This window comes from Patagioenas fasciata, chromosome 8 (assembly GCF_037038585.1).
Source record: "Patagioenas fasciata isolate bPatFas1 chromosome 8, bPatFas1.hap1, whole genome shotgun sequence".
NCBI classification, from domain to species: domain Eukaryota; kingdom Metazoa; phylum Chordata; class Aves; order Columbiformes; family Columbidae; genus Patagioenas; species Patagioenas fasciata.
In genome coordinates, this window is record NC_092527.1 from 20,945,648 (window position 1) to 20,966,268 (window position 20,621).

Sequence of the window (20,621 nt, forward strand, 5' to 3'; positions counted from 1 at the left end):
AGGGTGAAGTTCTACAGATAACTTGACTTTTCCTTTCTGTCACATTACCACTGTTTTCATAGTATGAGCTTATTTCTAACCACTATAACTCTGACCTAAAGACAGATGCTTGCAAGCTCAGGTGGAAGTCCTCATTACTCTGTGGTGCTTAAGAGTTTATGATTTGAATTCTGGGGATGTGGAAAGTGAAGTTTCAGTAGAATTGTCAATAAATCAAACTTAAACTTCACAATCTTAAATCTCTTAGTATTTGAAATTCTTCATAAATGTAAATATGCTTAAGATAATGGAAATGCATTGAACAGTTTTCCTTGACCAAAATATCCACTGAACTTTGGGTAAGAACAGAAAATTGATGTAATACAGTTTTAAGTTTATTTCCATACGAATACTCAAATAAAAGCATTAAGGTCAGCAATAATTTTTCTTATTTTGCCATCAAACACATATACTTTTGCCTAGAGTGAATGTGAAATGCACAAGTTTGCATGGCAGAACTTCTGCCCTCTCACTAAGGATTCCAAGCTGCCAGCAGAACGCCTCCCATAGCGTCAGCAGTGAGTGCTCTAGAACAAACCTAGTCCCACTTCAAACCTCTACAGACTGACTGACGTTGTGATCTCACCACTGGCTCCTCTTGTATGATCAACTTTGGCTAAAGGAGGAAGAAGTGATATGATGGTAATGGAAAGTCAAACGTGTCTTTTACTTCCAATCCAAAAGGTAGCTGCTTTTTTCTTTCTTTAGGTAAGATTCTCTACACATAAACATTAGATTTTCAAATTCAAAATCTAATGGTTATGTATGAGTACAGATAATGAGAGAATGTTCATAGCTCCCCATGCCTCATATTAATCTACTAGAAGATTTACATCAGGAATTAACATCAAAACAGTTCATCTGCAATTTTAGACTGCCAAAGCACTAGCTCAGTACTGGTATATCAACAAGAAGAGTAATCAAATTCTGCTCAAAACTGGTAGGAAACATGGCTGCAAAGGCTCATGCTCTGTGTATGTTAACATGAGACACACATTGTATGGACAATGATACTGATGGCTTACACTAAAAATGCCAGTTGGAATCTGATGAAGAAGGTATTTTATAGATCAGACAAAGTGATGGGGAGACATTCTTCATGATCTGTTTCTGCAAGTCTGCTTTCTATTGTCTCGCCATTCATCACGGAAGAGAAGATTTTTAACAACCTCTTGTGGTGTAATGTTACTCATTTTTACTAGGCAAGAAGAAGACAGCAAGGAAAGGGTAAAGGATTAATGATGGATGGTTAGTGAGGTGAAGTTCAGGTTGCAGGCATGCACAGATGGTCACCAACACACAGACTACAATCGACACATATACCGCACTTACTGGACTAGGAATTGCATCTGGGTCTATTCTGTGCCTGGGTTTCTGCTGGGGTGGCAGCTCATTAAGTTGCTTTTTTTAAAAAAATAACAGAGTGCCACAAAACAAAAAAAGGAAAAAGAAAAGAGAATAATAAAACAAAAAGTAACAGTGTTACTTCTCTCTACCCACATCTGTAGCACTGGAATTAGATACATTTGGATATTGGTTCATGCAACAGGAAACATCGGCTTCTGTAGCACATACTGATCCCAAACCCAGTTTTGCCAGGATGTAGGGCCTGGGCTCTGAAGATGTTGCTAAGAGAGGTAGTGGCTCACGTGCTCATTTCAGTTAGAAATTCAGGATTTATGCTTTAAGAACATGCTAAAATGAAGGCAGCTGACGCAAGCCATTTGAGATCTTATTTAGCGGGAAGAGAAGGGAAGCAGGCAAGCAATTAAAGACTACTTTTATTCTATGAAAAAAATATGGTCATAAACTTTACATAAACCTGGAGTCTAACTAGATAATATTTTTTGAATAGCAATAACTTCTGAACAGCATCAGGCAGATCTAAGATGTAAAACTCTTTTTATAGTTTTTAAGTAAACCGATTGCAAGCAGTAACCTAGAAAGGTTTCCTGTTCTCAAACTACTATCAGCAATAATACTTTCAGGCTTAATATTATGCATCGTTGCTAACCATTACACATCATTGCTCATCCTTTCTCAGAACCTCCACTCTGAAAGGTAATACCATCTGGAGAAGTTGTCTGTCTGACTGTTTGTTTGACTGAAGTAGTGTAATGATTTAATGATCAAAAAAATGCCAACAAGCTTTTTGACAGATTATAGGAAAAGAGAAAGGAAAAGCACTACAATCAAGTCCTATTAACCATACTTTAAACTTGGATCATACAGTTCACAGGTGGTCACCTCAAAACCTGTAATTAGTTCACCTTGGGCAGTCATCAAGCAAGAATCCAGAAATGGAGAAATAAGCTTAATCAAAGCCCTCAAGGATTCTCAAAATGTAATGTAGTACAGAAAGACGCCTGAGGAATTATAGCATTGATTTGCATATGCAGTGCTTTTCTTCAGTCGCCAAGAAAAATACTGCTTTAGGCTTACTCATAATAAAAGACTGAAGCTGAATATACGAGAGAAAAGTAAGCAGGAAAACAGACTGATGTTCTTTGGAACGATAAACCTGTTTTCAGCTTTGGTCTTTGTCAGTTCCGTTTTATGTAAAGACACTATGGAAGAGTTCACACTACCAAGAGTGAAGTAAGCTTACAGGGCTAGGAATGGAATCTGGATCCAAGCGTTTTGGTGGAGGTGGTGGTCCAGGCTGACTCCCATAATTTGGTGTTCCTGGATAGGCTCCTCCATAGTTTGGTTGAGGACCCCTCACTTGCCCAAAGGAACCTTAGAAGAAAGGGACAGCAAAATCAAACAATGGCTAATAGCAGGTGTTTCCTCATTAGGCGTTTTTCCTGTCAACAAGAAAGTAACATGCTTTTCAGTTAATTAGGATATCACAGTGTTTCAGCTTAGACCTGTGCACCTTTATCAATGAGCCAATAAACTGATGGATACAGTTTAAAACCAGACTTAAGGAAACACACTTTTTAGACTAACATAACTATTTTTAGAAAAGTATGATTAAAATATGCATTAAGATCATGCACTATGAACATTTAAGTTATGTTGCAGAACTGCCTAATAGAAAGTGAACACAGAAGAGCAAAATAGCTAATGGGTGACACATAATTCCTCAAACCAAAGGTATGCAAGGAGTTCTCTTGGGCAGTTTGGGCTTGTCTGAAATTACACATTAATAGGTTAATGTGTGATTATCTCTTTTGTTTTGTAACTACCTGAAGTTATTTCATAATACTGTAGACATTTTCAGTCCATTATGGAATAACAGCATGATTTACCCTATTAGTGTTTTTACAATTCATAGCAATTTGGGCAGATATTTTTAAGCAAATTACCTGGCCAGTTGGGCAAAGCTGCTTGGGGAACGGATTCTCAATCCTGACACTTGCACATGATTACTTTATCCTAGCTGTCTGTAAATGTTATTGATTAAAAATCAGCCAACTCTTATAATTCAGAAAGCTTAATTGATATTACTTCTAAGCACACTCAAAATGTGAAAGGTTCTACAAGAAGATAAATACACAGTTTTGTGAACTAAAGAAGAAAAAGTAGCAACTCCTTCTCAACGTTTAACAACTTTCATATACATTGTATATGCACACTGGCCACAAATTTTAAAAAGATAATAAAGCTTTTCAGTATTTCCAATCCCTACTTTTGAACAGATGAGGTTGCAGACATTAAAGTTCATAATTAAATTTCGACCACAAACTCTTGTAGAATTATGGCATTAATTCTTACACAACTTTTTGGTCAAGTAAGCTAGGATTCCTTTCGTTACATTAATCTGATTAAAACCTGTATAGCAAATATCTTAGAATGATACATCCTGTTGTTTGTCTTGGATTTGTCCTTCAGATATGAGCAAAGGCAAAACAAGAGGGAAGCTCTGAAGTGCAGCCAGAAGCCTTCAAGTCAGAAACCTGAAATCCAGTTCCCACTTTGCAGCACACATACGTAACTTGCAATTCCTATAGCAGGAATACTCACCGTTCTGCTGCATTTGGTATCCTGGCTGAGGAGGATGAGTGGGAGGAGGTGGTCCATGGAGGCCACCCATGGGAGGCCCAGGGTGCGACCCTGACATAGCTGGTGGAGGTGGTGGTGAGGACACGTGATTGGGCTGGAAGGCTGGTGGTCCAGCAACTGTCTGTCCAGGCAGCGGTGGACCGGGCAAGGTGGGTGGCCTTGGGGCACCTGTGGTAGGAGGGTAAGAGGAAGGTCCAGTCCCTGTAGAAGGGGGAGGTGGGGCAAAACCAAGGACTTGAGCAGGTAGGCGTTGACCAGAAAATGGAGGCTGTGCCAAAGGAAGGCCCTGAGACACACTGGTAGGAGGTGGTCCTGGGCTTGCAGTGTAAGGTGTGTAGAGACCAGATCCTGAGACTGGGGGAACCGATGTTGGGGGACCTGATAAGAAAAGAAAACAAAACATCATTTTCTTCTATCCTCAAGACAATTAAGATGCAAGCCTTCAAAGGGCCAAATGTAATTTTAGGACTGTATGAATATAGGAGTAGTTATATTTCTACAGTCCTAAAATTACATTCTGCCCTTTGAAGGTAACAGCGAGGCTGATGTGGCCCGTAGTGAAAATGAGTTGGAAACCACTGCTCCAGATCATCTAAACCGGTCCACCACTTTCACATCTTCAGATGAATACTAATAGAGACAAGCCTTAAGTGAACATCCTCCTAAACTGATCAGAATTGAAACTCCTCCAAGGGACCTGAGACTTGATAGATTCTTCATTGTCCTCTCAAAGTCTGAGCTTTTTATTTTACATAATCAGAACACATTTCAGGATTTAGGGCCAGAAAAAAGGGGCAAAAAAAGAACGACCACAAGTCTGTCTACTGATTTCTTGAGTTCAATAATGGATTCGAGCTTCATGGTGTTAATAGCATGGAACTAGAATCTACTGTATTTACAAGTGTACTATTTCAGAGGATAATTTTAGGCAAACACATTGCCAAAAGGCTAATGAAATTTGCATTCCCTACTCCTAATTTTCCTATAAAGTCTGCATTAAAGTATGAGAGATGCTTGTCAAAAAACACTTTACCAAAACAATAAAAAAAGTATAGCCAGATGAGCTTACACATATTAAAGAGAAGCCTCTAGTCTTCAATTATAAAAAGCCCTGCAATCTACAGCAGTGGGTCTGTAGATGTAATACAATAGAAAAAAATAGCTAAAATCAGTTTATACTGTTTCAGTAAGTTTCTTCTCAACTTCACAGAATAATTTCAGTCTTTTCTGATTTATTGAACTTTTTTTTTTGACTGGGCTGCTGCACAACAGTGGCAAGGCATGTAGACTGTCCAACAGCTTACTTCAGGAAAGGTGGTTTCCGTGTTTCACACCAAGATTCACCTGCCTAAGGAGAAATATTGTTATTCTCTGTTGTTACTCTTGTCCTGCAGTACTTCCTGGACTGTTTGCTGCAATAGTCTCAGTTGTGTTTTCCCTAACAATGACCCTATTAGTCAAGGAAACTATCATTTACTACATCCAGAGAATTTTCAACACTGTATGGTAATGAATCACTGACAAGAGCAAATATTTTCTGAAATTTCTAGTGTAAATGAAAAGAAACAGCATATTTCTGTAGCCAGGAATCCTCACCATAGCCCAGTCCAGCTGGGGGAGGAGCAGAGGCTGTAGTACCAGTAGTAGTGCCAATCGTCATCCCTGCCATGTGATTGCTGAGTTGCTGTACACTGGCTGGGCGGGGACCATATTGCTGGACAGGCGTGGGTGCTGAGCCTGGCAGAAATGGTTTAGAAGCAGGTGGCCTGAGAAGGAAGATGAGAAACTTGGATTCCCCTTTATACAAGCAGTTACAAATGTGCATTTTAATTTTTTCTAGCATGTAAACACTAGCTGGGTCTCAATTATTTACATGAAGCACTGTAGTTCAATTTTGGAAAAATAACCACATACCCTGCATGAACCTGAATCCCCTTCAACAAAAAAACCCCAACTATTAGTTCTTAAAATACAAATTTTATATTTATAGCATTTTTTTGTTAATTCCATTTTAGTTAACACCAATCAGAAATACTACAACAGAGTCTACAGAGTGAGCAACAGTAAGGGCTGCACAGCTATGTAAGAACGCTCTGTTGCTCAAAGGATTTGGACTCTCCAGATGACAGTGCTGAGCTTCACCAGAAGGAAACAAAAAACAAACACCTTCCCCCATAACCAGTAATCAGAATGAAGCAGTGAGAACTGTTGCTACTTTCACCACAGAGGTAATGGCAATATCTTTCTGGAGAAGATGCCGAAGAGCTTTAGATGAGGATAATTTAGGGATCCACAATGGACAGAAAAGGACCCAGAAGCAATCCTAAGGAATTACTCAGAATGACAGACAGCAACATGCTCCAGACAGATCAATTCACACTGCCAAGGAATCAAATACTGCAGCTGTGTGGATGTAATTGTTTAAAAACAAGACAAATTAAGGGAATCAGAAAATTCCTTATGGGAAAATGACTATCCCATAGAAAGTCTTCAGAGGATAAGTGGTTTTGATCAGTCACTGACATCTGCTCAAATCCTTCCAGAAGTTTTTCATCTCCAGAGATTCTTATTGTCTAACAAATACTCCTATGGCAAAATGTTGTTTAAAAACAATAAGGAAGCAATAAACAAAGTCAACGTCCATCACAGGAAAAACAAAGTATTCAGTTTGTTTCAGATCCTAAAAGGTCTAGACCTGGCACAGGGTTACCAAGGTAGGTCTTTGTTATGATTTGCTCTTCTTGTATGTACCTCTGCATTGGGGCTGCTGAGGCTGGAACCCCGTTCTGCACATCTTCGTGTCCATACTGACTGTATGCCAAGTGGCCAGAAGGAAGAGATGCTTCAGAGGCTGGGGGAGGAGCTCCAGATGTTGGAGGGGCTCTTACTAAACCTACAGACGTAAGGGGAAAATAAAAAAATAAAGTCACAAATTACAGAAACAAGGGCGTGAACCAATCACCATGAAAACTCCAGGAAATAAAAAAAGGCGCAGGAACAACCTAGCAGTGACCAAATTTATGTATCAATACTCCATGAGCAACAAATAATTTATACGACCATATTAGAAGTAGCAGAACTAAAAGCAAAAATATTTTTAGCCAATGTCACTGGTTAACATCTCTACACAGACCACGTAGAAAATATGTACTGTGGAGGGTCTTCCAAAGACAATTTAATCTTTTGATGAAGAAAAGAATGGTATCTTGTCAGTAAGGTATCCAGACCAAGAAAAGTATTTACATGAAACCTTATGTTTGTTACAGATCAGTTTTCCCTACCTGAAAGGTAAGTAGGTTGTCTGAGTTTAAAATGCTGATAATTAGAACAACCATATGACTGTGATTGCGAACCACAAGGGAACACACTTCATGTATGGGTTATCATTAAATATACATGACTAAACAGAGTAAACTGCCTCATGAGACCAGGGCAGCACATGAACACTGCTGCGTCTCTGATAGCGACCAGCGTGGCAAGTTTAAAAGGGACACTGAAACCTTATTGTGATGAACCCTTATGAAATAGGAAATAAGATAAGCTTTTTTTCAATTCTACAGTATAATTTGGATATCAAAGCATGATGTTTCAACTCAGATATTTTTATCTTATCTTCTACATGTAATTCATAGTAAGCTTGCCAATGTAAATTCAAAGAAGGGATTAACTAGACCTTGTATGAATAACCAGTGACTTCTTGGGGCTTTTTTCTTTATTACTAAACCTCCTACTGTTCTTCCTTTTGAGACTTAGGACTTAATTATTTCCAGAGACATTTATCATTTTTATATACCTTCAGCTCATTAAATCTTGTGTTTTCTAAAGTGCTGTTACAGCACCTTCGTCTTACTGTTTCTCCAGCCAAGCATTTCCTGATCTCTAACTATTTGTATGTAGTGTGGTATTTCTATTTCTGAATGTCTTTTGTGATACCTTTCTGGTTAATCTTATATACTTTCATCTATTTGGAATTTCTTTCCTTTGACAGTATATGTAAATTGTTTGGTGTTATCTTTGTCTTTGAAAGCATATCTAATCCAATACCTGGAGAGATCCTACACTTCTTTTTGTTTATGTTAACTTCCTCCCCCTCTTAATTTCAAAAGGCATGCAATTTGATAAATACATGCTTACTTCAGAAAAAGCTTCTGAAGTCTTCTTTTTCTTGTTCTTGTAACAAATATACTTCTGCAACCATTACCACAGACTACTCAAATAGCCACTGAAAAAAATTCACTTGAACAGGTATGAATACCCAGCGGTTTATTATTTTAAGGTCATTACTCTTGAGAAATCCTGACATTCCCCTTCAGCACCTTTGAGATATTTTTCTTACTCAGAGACCTCAAAATGGAGGTAGATTACAGCAAAACAGGAAATACCTGTGATTTTACTTAAAGCCTCGAGACTATATGGTCTTGGCCTAGTTTTGACTCCCCACTCTTCTAAACCAATTGACACTGCTAGAAATCGCTCTTCCAAAATACTTCCCAAAGTTGGAAAGAAGGAAAAGTACAATATGATTTCTTGCAGTGTTTCTAATTCTTACACCTTGCTTGCTAGCTTTGCAAAAGTGTTGCTTTCTTCAAGCCACAGCTTTTGGAATCGTAATTATTCCTGACATTTATTTGGCTTAGTCCAGAAAGCTAAAAGCTTATTTTTTCCCTTAAATGAAAACACAACTTACAAATATTCCATGACTTCCAATAACAACCTCCTGGTGCTTGGGTAGATTTTTCATTTCATGGCAGTGCTATCATTTCAAACCTCATGTTTTAGTTCTCTCTCAAGTGGGAGACTGCATTCTTTTAAACTAAGGTTTCTCCCGGACAGAACCTGATTCAGCCAATTCAGGTTTTGAAATCAGACTTCAGAAAACATTAGTCACAAGTCAGGTTTTATCTATGAATCTGCAGGCATAAGGGATTTCTACTAGGATTATTTCTTCATAGCCTATTTATGTTTCCGGAGTGCTACCTACGAATAGATTGGGAAGTGTCCCACCCACCTCAACCTGAATAATCAGGTACCCACACCTTTGAGATAAATATCCATATTAAATGGGAACTTGGCACAGAAGAAGCAGCACAGTACAAATACTCCCACAGAAAGGACACCATTTACCTATGAAATTGGGTGCAAGAGAAGTATCAGAGTTGAGAGATACAGGAGAGCCCTTTGAAGGGAACCCCAAGGAAGGAAAGTAACCTGGAAAGACAGAATACACCAGTAAATCAAGCCTGAGAAAAAGCACCAAGAGACAGTGTTTCCAAGGCTGAGAACAGTACCTAGTGCAGAAAATTTCATATACATAAAATCCATGTCACATTTAGCACATTATTCCTTAAGCTATACTCCCTCTCACTGTTCTATCTTGCACAACATATATTACCAACATAGTTAATATATTAATGTTAATACAAGTGGTAACAGTATTGTAAACTCAGTCTAGTAAAACAATCCAGCAGCAGTATAATTCTTACTGGTATTCAGACAACTGTGTTTGCACTTTCAACTGCGTGATCTCATCAGCAGGAAACTGATAGACCGGTGCAAAATTGTCCTGGTTCTTTCAACATGTTCATAACAAGCAGCAGCTATTTTCAGCTGGCAGCACAGTACTCCACTCCTGGTCCACAGCAAGAGGAGCATCACTGGCATGGCATTCCTGTGTTCCCATTAGTTAGAGCTAGGGCTTGCCACGTAAACCAGATGCAAAAGGCTCCTTGACTGAGGATGGCACCTGCTCCCAACATTTCTCCATTCAATCCTCCAAGCAATTTTATTGCTAGAAACAAATCCCTAAGACAACTACTTTGAGATCACAGAATAACATTGACAGTTTTCCTTTTACCCCTCAGCGTTCACTAAATTCCTATTACTTACGGCCTCTGAAATTAATTCTCTCTACATTATGCAGCTACAACGGATCTTGCTAGAAAGACAAGCAATATACAGAATGCATTGGAGATGGGGGTAGAAAGGATAACTGTCACTGTCTTCACTATCACCTATCTGCTCTCTTTGATAATGCTTTGCTTGTTTGCCTGTCTATTTTTACCTGGATGCCATTTTCAGCAGCTACTGACAGGTCAGCTTCTGGCTGTTGTGCTAGTGCTCTGAATTTTACATTCCTTCCTTCTGGATTTACAGTAACAGGTCCAAAATGCACAACTTGACAACTGAGATCTCTCTCCTTAATACAGTCTGCTAAGCCTAGGAAGAATGGTCTCATAAGAAAAGACAGAAGAGAATCTTCACAAATGGGTGGCCTTTCCCTGATATATCAATACAGTACATGAGATACTACTTAAGAATAGTGCAATACACTTTTATTGTCCAAATGAGACCACCTTGCGGCCCTCGGTGTCAAACCACTTTATAATCATTACTAGCACAAACAAAATCTGCATTTTTAATCTGCACAAGTTTAGATGCAGGCTATCAAGCTTCCTAGTTATGTCCTTACCAAGCTGTTATGAATGACATTTCTTTTGTTCTGAAGTTAAAAAGGCAAATCAGAAATAATTCAGAAGGAAAAATTCAATTCCCTTAACAGGAAATGCTTTTCAGACTTGTAAATAATTCTTGAAGTATCTGATGCTCATCAGTTTCTTTTCACAAAGATCCTAAACATTCTTCACACTGTTCTTGGCCAAAACCTGTTTTCTATAAATAGCTTCACTGATTAAACTAGTTGAACAAATCTGTAGTAATCTTTGTCCTTCTCGAATCTCCTCTCCCTCACTGAAGCAAGTCTAATTTCTCCCCATTCCTTGCATGGGACAGGAAACTCTTGTTGGTCAATGGCTACACTGAGCAGCCCAAGAGAGTGCTCCATGGCAGAGCTCTGCCCCTCTTCCCAGAGAGCAGCGTTCCTTTCCTCTGCCCACTGCTGCTTTTCATTACTTTTATAGCAATTTAAACTCTCTGTGAAATTAGTTCAAAACTCACAGAATAAAAGTGCTGTTGACAGAGATTTATTGAGAGGAGGGGAAGAGAAGATTAAAGAAAGAAAAGGAAGATGGAGCAACTGAATAACCCATTCTTTACCACACCACACTAACTCTTCTTCTACTCCACTACCCTGGTAACTCCAGACAAAAAAGCCAAGGGGGTAATTATTCAGCTCCGAGATTTCAGTCTCTCACTTCTGTCAGTTTCAAGACAACTACAAATACTTTGCTTCTTCTATCCTTCTTGGTGAGTTCAGTTTAAAATTCAAGAAGCTGCAAAAAATTCAAGATGTATTTGGAAGGGAGAATAATACAGAGACTATTAGCATGATTAGCATATTCTTCATTCCTCAGAATATCAATCTGAAACCTAAACAAACATTTCAGAGTGAAAGTTTGTGTTGTGCTTATCTCAGCAGAACTGAATTCATCCACGTGATTTTGAAAGGCAGAAATACTTCTACTGACAGCAACAGTGTTGTCTCCTCTACATTTCAGATGCCAAAGTCACTATTAATCTCCTAAAGCAATTCAGGTACTTGGAAACAAAGACTCCTACAGTTCTTTAATAATTTTAAGTTAGCCTTTGTTTTGAAAACAGAAAAAAGCAGCTTTTTTTTTTAACAAACAAAACCAATGAGTGATATGATCCTGCAGAACCAGAGAAATTCTGGAACACATTAGCTTGCCCACATGTCCACAAGCTCTCTATTGATTTTAAAGGCATGAGAGAACACAGCTCCAAATTTCTGCATAGAACTGTAGGTCCTAATCTTTCAGGAAGGAGAACAGAACTTTCTACATAATAACGTTAGGCAGTCTCAGTTATAAATCTGCTACAGTCCCTAACTGCTGCCCCTCAACATAACCTCATGAGGAAGACTGTCCTGGTCATGTGCTTCAGTACCGTGGGGGCAGGGACACAGAAAAAAAGCAGGCTGTGCTTCTCAAAATGTTAATTTTATGAGCTATTACAAGAAGAGTAAGCCCTACTAAAATGGACAAGTGATAGAATAATAACCTCAGAAAGTACAGGAAGAACATGATTTCTAACATCATGTAAGCTATATACAGAAGAAAAGATAATTTCTACTAAAAAATAAAGACTAACAATAGGAAGTATACAGAAAAAAAATCCATGCACGCAACAATTCACAGGTTATCAATCATCAGGTTTTGACTAAGAAGTACCTTGTGGAGGGACTGGCTGTTGGTATCCTGGCATCGGCCCGTTATAAGCTCCATATTGCGACTGAGGAACCCCTGGCAATGGCTGTCCTCCGTAGGCAGGCTGCTGGTACCCCTGATATCCAGGCTGAGGTTGCCCATAAGGAGGCCCTGTGTGAGCTTGCTGGTTTACACTCATTTTATTCACATCCCCAAACTAATCTCACCTGCAAAAAGAGGGGGGGAAATGGCTTTTAGCAGACATAAAACCAGACTGGCCAACTTCTCTACTGTTTTCAGAGAAACAAGAGCTCCTGAGATATTAGGGAAAGTAAAACATTAATGGTTATTTACTCTTGCACAGCAATTTTTTCAAGTAAGATAAATGCTTTACAAGAGCTAGTTAGAAAACAGTATTTTCAGAAACTATGTTTTCTAATCAAATTATTCGCTGCTTCACCTTGGTTAGTCTTGTGATCATCTTCTTAGGAAAAATATACCATAATTTGCCACATCATAGCAGATTATTATCAAGCTTCCTGAGACACCTTACAAACTACTTCCACCTCAGAGAACATCAGACCAACAGAAACAGATTTCATTACAAGATGAGAGACTCCTTAACATAACAACACTTCAATAACACTAAACAAGTTCAGTTTTCATCTCTGTGCTGGTCTATATGATCATGCTTTCTCACTACAAGCAACACACACTCCAGCATCCACAAAGCAGCTTCTTGAAGTGTTTGATAGAATGCAGAACAGGATCAATATAGAGTTTTTTGGCTTGTTTGTTATTTAACAATACATGATTTAAAGTCCTTGTTATGTATATAAATTTCAGAAAACTAAGATATTCCAAAATCAGCATGTTCATCTAAGAAAGATGTCCAAAACGGAAAAGCATCCCAGGCAAAGACATCACTAAGGGAGTTATACAAAAGCGAAAGACCTGAAACAGAGCACAGAGGCAGGAGAGATGTTTCTTAGCAAAGTTGTGCAAGAAATCCTGCTTAACGTACAGATTCTCAATTTCTCTAACTAACTGTATAAAGCGGTTGACTCGCTATCAAAACAGAAATGGCACTAGGAGAGCCCAAACCAAGCAGGCGATTATGACAGCACCATGGTACCAAGCAGGCAGATAACCCACAGAGTCCTTGAGCAGGCAAGGAGAAGCCTTCATGGGCAGGAGATTCCCTCATGGTCTATTTCTCAAGGATATTTTGCATCCCCTGTCTTCCTTTGGACACTCTGTATGTCACTGTTACCTCCTTCAGCTAAGACTATCTACACCAGCACTGTAAAGAAATATGTATTTAGAGTGATTTTCTATTAAAAGACTGCAGTTTATATAAAAATGCAAAGTTAAGGTAAGGCAAATAACTCATTTTGCCCTCATTCTCCAAACCCTATGATGAACTTGTGCATTAAAGATACATAGTAAATCTTAGCACAGAGGAGACATACTGCTGCAACAGCCATCAGCCAGTAGAGGCAAATCCCAATAAGGAATCTACAGCTTAACTCAAGCGGATAACAAACACCAGATGTTTTGCCTATACATTGATTGGAATGTGCCAAGCAATGCAAAGGTTGGTTCTTCACGTTACCAAAAATATGATGTCTAAGAATTTTTTCAACAAGTCACACAACAGTTGCACAGCTCCGTAAGAACCATCCACACAGAAAGAAATTCTTTCACATCCAAATGTGTATATATCTCATAAAGGGAAAACACATATACCGCAACACAGCAATCTATTACTTACAGAAGAAAGCTAGCATAATAAATACATACATACTACATTTAACCTACTACAGGTAGCAAACATGACAAATGTCAATACTAACAATGCTAATGGTTACTGTGAAATTAGATCTTAAACTTTATATGAAAGGAAATAAATGAAGTTTTATATTTTTATTCTTCCAGCTGTATAAAGGTAATGATGGGGCTTTTGTTCAGGAAAAAAGTTATCTTAAAATATTTAAAGGTAATTTGGTCTTGAAAGTAACATCTAATGTCACTTGTAACAGCTTACAACCTGACAGAATTTTTTATTAGCCTGCAGTGTTTTTAAACATGATTACACATGATAAAGAGGAGAGCAAGAGAGTCCTTGACAAAGATTCTGGTTTCCAACACCACCTTTGACTTAGTTCTGCAGAACAGTCTAACCTGACCAGCCATGGGGCCAGGAAATTTGGACTTTGGGACCTGCTCCCTTACCAAGTTCCCCTGCAAGTTAACCTCTTCCTCCCCAGGCAGGGAACCAGCATCACCACATTGCAATTACAGACATACCCCAATCACCTCCCGTCAGTGCAAACAGTAAATCTGGAGATTTCCTCCTGCAAAGGGGGAGTAAAGGGAAGGGGCACCACAGTGAGAAGACTCCTCTACCCACACATCATGGAACACCCAGGCAGGTCCTCTGCCAAGGAAGGAGAGCTGCTTCCTCTTCCTCCTGGCCCTGACTACTGCTTATTGGATTGTGCATGAGGAACTTGGCTTCTACTCACTGGTCTTACTAACAGGTCCTTCTTCCAGGAAAAGCTGCAGGCAAAGGAGCAGCATTCTGCAGGATATCATGATACCTCCTGGGCTATAACCATTAAGACACTCTTCACAAGTTACACCTACAGAAATCCTTGAATAGATCTTTGAACAAGAAATTACTAGAGGGCCCAAGAAGATCAATCTTTCATGCTTTGTTTTCCCCTCCTCTTTTTTTTTTTTTTTTAAAGCATGATGAGGCAAAAACCCAAGCATGACCCTTTCAAGTGTATACTCAATAAGTGACCTTACCCAATGATCTTCTCAGTCTTCCCTCCCCTATCTCACGTGAATACCAGTATTTACCACTTGAACAGGCAATATCGGTTAGCTTGTTGTTCTCTCTGCAATAATACTGAATCCATGAGATAAGCTCACTTAATGCAAGTCTTACAGAGGAAAAGATTTTTGAGATAATTTCCTACACTTCCTATGGAAAAAGTAGCTACACGAAGGAGATGGTTCTAACTCAGTGTCCCAACTGACAGAAAGGTAGATACACTGGTGTTGAAGTCAAGGACAAGGCTGCTTCATTATTTTGGTTGCTTGACTTGCTCCAAACGTAAGGCTAGTGGCACGCTTACTCCACACTGATGTGGAATACCACAAGGGGCAGGGCCAAGAGCCTCCACCTCTGAGAAGGCGGAAGACAGTTGTCCTGGAGTGAGCCCATTGTTCTTCTCCCCCAGGACAAGTCATTTGTATCAAACAGCATTCATTTTGTCTCCACTTAAAAAATACATATGTAAATTAGAACCTGGTCACTCGAAGAGATATGGGGGAAAGGAAGGGAGAATTTTATGCGCTCTGTCTTCTGCCACGTAGAAAAAAATAAGAAAAAAAATCACAGAAATAATGAAATATATACACCTGATAGGTAGAAATGGAGAAAATAGGCTGTTTCACTAGATAAAAATGTTGAGAATATTCCTTTGCATGTAGCAACACATGACCAAAATGAAGCCGAATATAATATTAAAATATGCTGTTGAACATCACATTACTACTCAGCAGTTACAATACACAAAGATCAAATAGCAGAACTCACGCTATTGGGAAAATAGTATGACAGTAAGTGATCATTAATATAAATAACAATCTTGTGAAGTATGAAGCAGTCACTCTATGCCATTTCATATTCCCCTGTATAAAGGCAGTTGACCATGGAAGTTTTGGTCAAAATAATTAGACAGTTAAAATTCATACTGGAACACTGTTATACAAGACAAACAAACAGTGCTCACCAGCAAAAAATGGTTGTGGGAAAAACACACAGAAATGTGGGAGGGGAAAAATCGTTTAACTTTTACAATAGTTTCCATATTCCTTAGTATCCAAAGTAGACTACAGCGCAGTTTTAATGGGCTGTTTTCTTTAAAAAAAAAACCCCTTAGTGATTCATGTGAGCTTGTTTCCATCAGCAAATCTCCCAAATCACTGAAAACTGCATATTCATCATTTTTATGGTCTGCATTCACTGTTGAATTCCCTTTTGAAACTGAAAAGCTTGATCTCATCAGTTCTTGATTGGTTTCTAAAAGAAACGCATGCGGCAAAATTACTTTCCTTTGGAAAGATGCTAGCATCTTTTTTACTGGTCCTAGAGAAATAAAAGGCTTGTTTCACCTTCTGGGAAGACTGATCCTTAAAAAAATGACAACATTGTCTCCTATATTATGCTGAAACTGATGGAAATATGTCTACTTGACTTCTGAACAGAGAAATCAAAACCACTTCTAAAAGGTGGGAGAGAAGGGGACAATCGCATGCTTAGAGACCAATTCAGTGCTTTTAATGCTTCTGCTCTGCAGCTTTCTGGAGAAGTAGTAAAATTATGCCATTCTTAGGAAGACCTGGACTCTGGAGCTAAGAACACTCTTCTGAAAGGCAGATGTCCTTGCTTTTGTTTCACCAACTGCTTGACTAGGTCTTCCACAAGCACTCATGGAACACTTGGGTTTCTTCAGGTACAAGAAACTCCTGTTTTGTTTTTCTACAGAAAATCCTGGAAAAGCAGTTTATATCCTGGAAGTCAGAGACGGATCTGGAACCGCTCAGGCCATTATAACAGGATGACTCCCATACATTTGTCCAAATCAATCCAAATGGTGCTACTGAAACTGACTCTCTAATTCAGCTGTATTTTTGTGGCACTCTCTTTCCACCTGGGCAGATTCTCAACTTGTCAAACCATAGTTAATACTTTCTTCATCTATGCATTTTGAGCCACCACCAGAAAGATCTGTTTTAACTGTTCATGAGAGGTAAAAGATACACAGTTTTCAAAACGAATCTTTATAACTAAACACCAGTGAAAGTGCAGAAGCCTCAATATTTTCACTGAAGACACTATCAGAAGAAGAAAGGATAGATAAACTGCTGTAACTTCTTGATACAACAGGTACTGGGGCAGTGTTTTGCAGCCCACTCTTTCCTGGGCTATTCTGAAGTCATCTTTCTGGTTTCAGGACCTAAAAAATACAGTTCACATCTAAGGTGTGATCACTTCTACGTTCTTCTAAACAAGTGCCACATTAAACCCTGTTTTGTTAGGCTGATTCATCATCTTGGGCAAGGTCCAACACAATGCACAAGGTACAAGAGAGTGAAAGTAGTTAAAAACTGAGTGTAAAAAGCTTAGTCTTGACCTAAGCTTAAACCTAACCTTCCAACCCCTGTAACCCCCACCAGGTTTTTACATACGTCAAGAAAGAGTATAAAATGTAACTGAAGTCTCCTGGTGGGACTGATTTACATGTCTACCTTTGTAACAATGCTCTAAGAAAAAATTTCAAAACCACTCAGTTATGGGTATCACTTCTGGACAGCAACCCTGTGGAGGCAAAAGTCACTGAAAATATAACACCAACAAAATGACAGTGACAGATTTCTCTCTTCCTTAGCTACCTCCACATACATGTTACAATGTGTGAAGTCATCTGACCCATTTCTGTGAACTTTGCACAAGTATAATCGATTAGGAAAAGTTACAAGGGTAGTTTAAAGTTTAGAGAAGAGGCCAGAAGGAAGAATGGATGAATAGGAATATACAGAATAAGACTAAAAAGCATGTTATAATGCTAAATAAGATTTCTCCGCATACATTCTAACACTGACCATCTTTCATCCAAAATTTCTGTACTCTGACTTCCTCTACACAAATATGCGTTACGTAATTTGCATCACTCGCAATAAACAAAAAGCTCAGAATTAGCTTTTCGTAAAGCATACTGCCCAGTTTATACTGCCTATTAGTGCCTTCTATGCTAACAATTAACTTTGCTGAACATAAGAACAAGTTCTATCTTCACAATTCATTGTCAACAAAGCTCTTCAAAACTAAAGAACAAGAAACATCCACCTTCTGTCCTCTGTGGATACCTTGTTGTTGATCACTTTTAGCCACTCTTTGTACCTTGCCCTTCCTTAGCCAACCATCAATTCTTTCTTGGATTTTTGACCCTCCTGATAATAAGTGTTACAGGAAGAAAATATAGTCCCTACAGTAGAAGGAAAAAACAGTCAAAGAGGTATAAGCATCAAACGATTCATTAAATAAATAAACCTTTAGGCATCTGTTCACTGCTATAACTCAGCTTTCAGCCATGAAATTAGATCCTAGAGTGAATGTCGCCACATATTAAGAAAAAAATATTCCTTATATAGATGTCCACTTCACAGTCTGTCTAGAGCAATAAAGAATCCTGAGCAGTACAGCTTCAAGCAGAAAAGGGTAGTTCCAGAAGCAAGAATCTTTTCCACATAAAAACAGATAGAAATGCTTACGCTTCCACAGTGTATACATATGATTGAAGGTAAGGCTCCTCTAAAGGGAGAGGCTCTCGAGTATTAGGCCACATGTATTTCTATCCACCCCATAACCAGAACATCTACTCTGCAAGAACGGGGATTGAGGAGCAGAGAGGGATAAGTAGAGGTTAAAGTCAAAGTTCTCTAACTTGGGATAACTTCATATTAATAAACAGTAAAGGCTTTAGGACAAAATCAGCAACGAATCACCTCCCATTCTAGTGGTATGATCTTATACTGCTTGTAAACAACAACAACAAAAAGGCAGTCCATGTTAAATGACAGACTGCAATTTTTCTCCTTTTAATGTCCCCTCCTCCAGCATTCGGTAAAGTTGACTAAGGAACCCTGTAATAGGAAACTATGTAGAAATATTTTTATGGAACTATCACAACAACTATCAACACTGAGCACTAAACTGAAAAATCTGTATTTTAACATGACTGTACAAATGTTAACCCAGGTGAATAACCTCTGATGTCGGTGTAAGCAATTCACCTGTGTTTCAGAAACCACTTCCACAGAACTTCAACTACAGTGTGACAGTGACCAAAGAGGCCCAGTTTGGATGGTTTCGCAAAGTCTCTCTGATGACAATTTCAGAGCTAAAACACCACACGCACATACTGAAAAATACTCAGGTACGTCCCAAGACCAAATATAAGTGAAACTAAATTTCTTTTTACTCCAAAGAGGATTGCTCAGAACGATTGAAAGCAAAATCCAACAATATAAAACAAAGATGTTGAAAGCACCATCTACACGGAAAGCAAAAGTCCACTACTCATAACTACTTTGTCAAGACTACATTTGTATTTTGGTCATGCAATCTTCATTCCCTTCCTTCTTCAAAGCCACAGGCAGACAATCGCTACATTTTACTATCAAATCAAACTCAGTCACCGGGTCTCTGCACAGGGCGACCGTCCTTTACAAGCCTCCAATGAACGGAAGCTAGAACAGCACAACACAAACACCAGGGGAAGGATCCGCGGATTACAAGAGATGAGGGATGCTGCTGAGGGCTATGTGCCTCATAGCGTATCCGGGCCGATATAAACCGCTCGGCTTTCCGGGAGGGAGCGATGGCCCGGCTCATAGCGCCCAGGACTCGCCGCAACACGCCGGGACACCGACGGCTCCCCTCGGGGCAGCCCATGCCCAGCAGAATCAGATCCCGCCGCCAGCCGGCGCGGCCCTGCAGGCCGGTACCCGCGGGGCCTGGCCCGGCCGCCGGCAGCGAGCGGCGCTCCCGCCCGGACACGTTACCGGGTGAGACCCGGGCCCCGGCAGAGGCCAGGCGCGGCGCGTAGGCACGGCGGGATCGACGTGTCACTCGGCCGGGCGCGGCCGGGCGCGGCCAGGCCCCAGCTCCGCGGCGGGGAAGGCGGCAGCGCCTCAGCCTCAGATCCCGGCCGAGCCGCTGGGCGCGGTACAAGCCGCCCGGCCGCACCGGGCACCTGCGCAGCCGTCGCCGGCAGGCTCGACATCCCCCCCGTGATCCGCTCCGCGGCGCCACTCACCGCCGCTGCCCGCCGTTCCTGCCGGACCCGCTTCCGGTTCCCGGCCCCGCCGCTCCCCGGAAGCCGCTCCCCCGCTCACCGCCTGCCACGTCCGCACTCCCCGCCAACCCCCGGCCGCCGCCGCGCCCCGCCCGGCAGGGCCCGGATGCGGCGCAGGCGCCGTGAGGCGGGAAGGGAGCGCGCCGCGTGCACTGACGTCAGAGCGGGGGCGCATGCTGGACTCTGCCCTGCCGGCACACACGGGCTTGTGTCGGAGGGCTCGTGCTCCGCCGCGTGGCTGGGCGGTTGGCCGGGGGCGGCCCGAGTCGACCCGACGCGCAGGCGGAGCTGGTCCCGGGCCCGGGCCGGCCTGCGATCAGCGCCGCTCCGGCAGCGCCCGGCGGCTGGGCGCGCAGGCCGGAACCGCGCTTGCCTGACAGGCGCCGCGCACTTGTGCTGGGTCCAGTCGAGCTCCGAGTCGGGTGGCAGAGCTCTCACGGGGCCGTTGTGGCTGCGGGCCGGGGGGCAGAGCCGCGGGGGCCATTCTCTCACGGTGCTTGCACGGTCCCACAGCCAA

General features: G+C 40.8%; 1 protein-coding gene across 5 annotated transcripts in view; it reads right to left on the reverse strand.

Moving 5' to 3' along the window:
• The window catches only part of SEC24C (SEC24 homolog C, COPII coat complex component), a 38,484-nt gene extending 18,317 nt beyond the window's left edge, over positions 1–20,167 (reverse strand). The window contains exons 1-8 of one of the 5 annotated variants that reach the window (XM_065843140.2): positions 20,066–20,167; positions 12,195–12,397; positions 9,172–9,255; positions 6,799–6,940; positions 5,644–5,813; positions 4,009–4,425; positions 2,648–2,778; positions 1,372–1,440 (exon numbers count right to left, since the gene is read on the reverse strand). In XM_065843140.2, the coding sequence (XP_065699212.1) occupies positions 1,372–1,440; positions 2,648–2,778; positions 4,009–4,425; positions 5,644–5,813; positions 6,799–6,940; positions 9,172–9,255; positions 12,195–12,369 (1,188 nt within the window). In that variant the 5' untranslated portion in view covers positions 12,370–12,397; positions 20,066–20,167. Of the gene's footprint in view, positions 1–1,371; positions 1,441–2,647; positions 2,779–4,008; positions 4,426–5,643; positions 5,814–6,798; positions 6,941–9,171; positions 9,256–12,194; positions 12,398–20,002; positions 20,023–20,065 lie in introns of those variants that run through there. The other 4 variants (XM_071811833.1, XM_065843142.2, XM_065843141.2 and 1 more) reach the window with 4 other exon arrangements.
• Positions 20,168–20,621: the final 454 nt, after the last annotated feature.